At 38.8% G+C, this 5575-nt stretch overlaps 1 protein-coding gene across 1 annotated transcript; it reads left to right on the top strand.

Annotated features, from left to right (window-relative positions):
* Positions 1-3899: 3899 nt before the first annotated feature.
* Positions 3900-5090, top strand: LOC111896683 (uncharacterized). Its single transcript, XM_023892651.1, has one exon. It carries the CDS (start codon positions 3900-3902, stop codon positions 5088-5090), a length of 1191 nt encoding a protein of 396 aa, XP_023748419.1.
* Positions 5091-5575: the final 485 nt, after the last annotated feature.

Here is a 5575-nt window from a genome sequence, read left to right as displayed (position 1 = left end):
TTTTGAACCACCAAATATAAAACCAAATGTTGGCTCTCCAAGCAGAACACTCAGTCCTCCTCCACTCAAGGCTTGCCCTGTCGCTGATATATGTTTCCCACATTGAAGTACTATACCAGCTCATTTAGATACCATTTGTGTACGACTCTCGGTAAGCAAAATGGCATATGACGACCCTCGATAATATTATTCAGGCAATCATAGAGAAACTAAACTAAAAATAATGTCTTGCACATACAAACGTATGATCCAACGACATATATATATATATATATATATATATATATATATATATATATATATATATATATATATATAATAAGGCACAAAGAAAACAAATATGGAACATACCCGTGATAGCATTTGATGGAACTTTGGTCTCCCGTGCTTGCAACTGCAATGCTCGACTCCTGACTGAAGGATCCTCCGCCATGCCTTACGTTCATCAGTGATTCCCAATGTAACTAGAGTAGGTGCCCTCACGGCTCTAATCATCAATCTCGGATAGTAGGCCTTCTTATGGCCTACCTGATTGCAGTAAAAACACATCAAAATCGAGTCTCGAGGACAATCCCTGCTAAAATGACAAGTCTGACCACAACTGAATCAACCCATTCCCTTCTCATGATAGCTCCCCGCATCAGTCCTCCCACACTTGGCATAATATGTTCTCCTAGTTGCGAATCCTGGGCCCTGGTCCTCTTCGTTTGGCCTACTAAGGTTTGAAACCGGTCTGACCTCCTATTCCCGAGAAGCTCCAAATCAATCTCCCATTATCGGGCTCTATCAATCAAATCATTCAAGTTCTTACACCATGACAAGCTCACAAAATCTCTATTGTAATCCCTCAACATGACAAGACACCTCACTTTCTTCATATCCTCGTCCGCAACATATTGCGGAACCAACATTCCCCTCTCTCGAAACTTGGTAGTGATCTCTGCCATAGTCTCGGTAGTCTGGAAAAGGTACTGAAACTCCCTCGCCAACGGCTGCACCACGATAGCTGGTGCAAACTCTGCCCCAAACCGGGTCACAAACTCATCCCATGGCATAGAATCCAACTCAATAAGCGTAATAGATTGCACAATCAATTCCCAACAACTCCTTGGTGCATGATGCAAGAGGTCCAAAGCAAACCAAACCTTGGCTCCTATGTGATAGGGACTGGTGTGGAAAAGATCCTCCATCTCCTCAATCCAACGTGAACTCAGAACCCTGGTATTCCTCCCAAAATCCCTATGAGGCTAATATATAATTATGTTGGTGGGTGACATGAAGAAATCATACATCCCCTCATCAATTGGCTCAGCACCAGAGCCTGCACCTGAACCAGATCCTCATCCACGAATGCTCATCACCATTCTGAAAAGCAACCAAACAATAATCATAACATGCCCAAAGAATCCTCATCCCACAGGCTTCATAGATTTCCCATGTATTTCCCTGATTCTAGTACGAATCTTGTGCTTTCATTAGTATGTGCCTAATACAACCTTCCACACTTATCCATACTTTCCTTAAGAATCATCCCAAATCTTATATGTTACCTTCACAAAATGGTACTTCAAATACCCACTAAACAGCGCACCCAAACCCACTAAACACTTCCTAGGATCTCCTAGGTCCCCGACCCCACCCTGCCATAAGCTAATGAAGAACTCACACTAATGTCGGTTAACTACTTCATGAATACAATAACATGCCACAAAGCTTAGATAATCCTTTAACTAAAAGACTTATCCCTATAATGGTTAGACTCAAACGAGAGTTGCGTAGTAGGCCCAAATCAATCACTCTGAGATTTTTTAACCAATGCAGCATATGACTTAACATATTCACTTAATAGTTAGCTCACATCATCAAGAGTCCCACAAAGCACAAAGAAAAAAGCATGATATGTGCATATTTAGCCATATATTTAGTATAGATTTTTATCAATTATTAGCTAATTATTTGCATATTATGGACAAAAGGTACTTAAAAATGTTTAAATTGTATTTTCAATCCAGAAGTCATGCTCGGAAACAAAAAGGGGGAAGGAGAAGCAATTAGAAGCTGGAGAATGAAGAAAGAAGTACAAACCTGAAGCTACTCGGCGAGTCCAAGCGTCTACTCGAAGATTTTCCACAAATGTTCGCGAAGCAATACGTAGAGTCCTTGCCGTACACATATTTTACAAAGAAACTCGGTGAGTTGGGTATCTACTTGACGAGTTGCCCCTGTTTTGAGGATCTTATAAATAGAGGTCAAATTCCGAATCCATTATTTTTTCTGGCTTTTTTGGAAGATACTTTGCGACTAAGGAGACCCTTGGAGACCTGAAGAACATGAGAAGAACCCTAATCTCTCATTCTTAGAAGATTCAAGGCAACTTAGGTTTAATTTTCCACTTTATCTTTGAATTGAACAATGTTTGAGTTGATTACCTTCGTTTTTAGCTTTATGACTACTGTAATCATGAGCTAAATTTACTAGTTTCTGTTTAGGGAAGACAATTTTACTCCTATGGATTAATTGTATGGTTTGATTAATTGTTTATTGGTGATTTTGTTAAACTAAGCTTGTTAAAGATCCTTATGCATTAACCACAACTATTCTCTGTTAATAGGAAGGCAATTAGGCTGCATGAACATCTCTTAATTGTTTACCTTATATGATTTATGTGAACACTTTGTTATGTGCCTAGGATTAGTGAACATGAAACTAGGACTAATTAGATAATGGGTAAATTAATATGTGAGCTTGTTAATAAACCAACAACAAGAGGCTAATTGAATTAGTAATTTGATTAACCAATTACAAGTCTAATTTAATCCGAATAATTGAACTAGGAAATTAATTAGCTTAAACACTTGATCACTGTTTAAATTAATTGATCTTCTAAGGATTGGTAATAGCGAATGCGAATCTAATCACTTTAGTCGATAACCAATAATAATTAATCTATTGCTTTGCCATAAAATTAACCATAGGAGTGAATGAGTTGAACCTAAGCAGAAACCTTTTATTAAATTTGGTGAATTTTTACTTGGTTTTAGTTGATTAGTTAATTGCGTGTTAGTTAGTGTGTCCAAGTTTCTAGTCTTGTAAAACTAGAGAAAACCCTTTTACTTTTATTACTTGTTGGTTAAAATTAGTTATTAGGTTAATTTTCGTTCCTCAACTTCGACACCCTACTTATTCAACTATACCACTAAAAGACAGGTTCACTGCCTTTGTGTGTTAAATTTATATTTTTAGAGTAGGAATAAAACGAGTTGGTTTTACACACATCAAGTTTTTGGTGCCGTTGCCGGGGACGGTTCAAAAATTAAATCTAATTTCTAGTTTTATCGATCCTTTGTGTGAGTTTATCTTGCACAAAGTTATTTTTTTTAGTAATTCAGTAATTAGGTTAAGTTTTAGTATTTATTTGTTCTTATTTGTTTTTAATTGTTTTTAGGCTTCTAGGCAGTGTACTCGTCGAGTGTAGTCGAACCTACTCGGCGAGTTCAGTGTTGATTTCCAGTTTCGTTTTTAGTTTCTTCATGTTTCGTTTTTTTGTTCTTTTTACGCGTTTTTCTTGCTTTAATTGCAGAGTGTTTATAACCAGAGGAGGCAATACACCTTTAATTCGACCACTTGAAGACCCGGAAGCTACTTTAAGGAAGAATAAAGGCAAAACTGTTGGAGAATCTGCATCTTCAAAGAACTCACCTTTGAAGAATCTAAAAGTTGTCTTTAGTAAGAAAAAGGGCAAGAAAGTAGGAGAATCCAGCTTCTCTTCAGTGGCGGACGAAGACCCGAAAAAGGAGGACACCGAGTACGAAACCGAAAGGGGAGAATCTGAAACTGAGGAAGAAAGCGACTTTGAAGGCGAATTAGCTAACCCCATGGCTAACATTGATGAAGTCCCCATGGGAGAATGGAAGAAGAGGATACGTGACGATACCGGCCCAGGACTAGTGCAATCCGTGATTCCTGCAACAACCACTTTCAAACATAAAGGCCACATACTCGCCCAACTTAAAGAAATTTCATTCTATGGAAAAGATCACGAAGACGTGTACAAGCACCTAGAAGAGGTCAATGACATAGCCGATTACTTTAACTTTCCTAATGTCGCCCGCGACACCGTTTTGCTTCGTATGTTACCGATCACGTTTAAAGGCGCTGCAAAAGATTGGCTAAAATCACTCCCTCCGGGATCCATCACCACATGGGCTAAAATGAAAGAAGAGTTTATTGATCAATTTTGCCCGCCATCAAAGATATCCAAGTTGAAGAAATCTATAGCTAATTTTGAGCAACAAGCTGGAGAATCACTTTATGAGGCGTGGGTGAGGTACAAATGCTTACTACGGAATTGCCCACGACATGATCTTAATAGTCAGCAAGAAGCCTCCATTTTTTATGATGGAGTAAACGTGAGAACAAGGCAATTACTTGACTCGCAAGGACCGCTCAAAAAGAAGGCACCCCTGGTGATAAAGCAACTAATTGAGGAATTCTCTAAGCATTCTAGAGAATACCACAACCCAAAGAATGATGTGACAAAGGGATCAGCTTATGCAGCTTCAGAAGATTTGTCGACAGTTATGGCAATATTGAAAAGCATGGATAGGAGGATGGATAAAATGGATCAAACAATCCATGTTATTCAGGTAGGATGTGATAATTGCAATGAACCTCATCTTACTAGAGATTGTGATTTGGACAAGAACGGGAATAAGAAAGTGCAAGAATGCTATTCTAGTGGTCAAAGATTTGATGACAATTGGCAAAAACCTAAGAAAGAATGGCTTCCTTATGATGAGTACAAGAAGGCGAAGGAGGAGAAGTATACACAAAAGGCAAGGGGTTTTTACCAAAAGGAGGAGCCGGTACAAGAAAAGAAACCAAATTTGGAAGAAATGCTCACTAAATTTGTAGCTGCATCCGAGAAAAGACACAATGACCATGATGTTGCAATACAAGATACAAGAACAATGTTAAGGAATCAGCAAGCATCTATTCATAACATTGAGAAGCAGTTGGGGAAACTTGCCCAACAAATAAATCAAAGAGCACCAGGAGAACTTCTTAGTAATACCGAAAACAATCCATGAGGCGCACATATAAATATTGTAACAACTAGGAGTGGGAAGATAATTACTCCTCTGGCCCCTATTCAGAACGAAGATCTGAAGCTGGTACAAGAGGAGGAGGCAGAAGAGCAGAACCAAAATCAGACCTAGCTGAACCCAGACACTACTCGCCGAGTCCAAGATATGGACTCGACTAGTCCGACACCTGATCAGAAAATTAAGTCTCCTATTAAGTCATATCAGCCTCCACTACCATATCCAGCTCGAGCTAGACAAGAAAAGAATGAAGAGGAATACCAAAAGTTACTAGAACACATAAAGGCTCTTCAAATCAATACACCATTCATAGAAGCGGTTGCACAAATGCCAAAATACGCCAAATTTCTCAAGGAGCTTCTAACTAACAGAAAGAAGATGGAAGAAGTGAACAAAGTGGTTCTAAATGAGAATTCTCCAGTTCCCATTTTGAACAAACTACAGAAGAAGAAGGGTGATCCAGGAAGCTT

This window comes from Lactuca sativa, chromosome 7, assembly GCF_002870075.4.
Source record: "Lactuca sativa cultivar Salinas chromosome 7, Lsat_Salinas_v11, whole genome shotgun sequence".
Lineage (NCBI taxonomy): Eukaryota > Viridiplantae > Streptophyta > Magnoliopsida > Asterales > Asteraceae > Lactuca > Lactuca sativa.
This window is presented reverse-complemented; position numbering and strand designations above follow the sequence as displayed.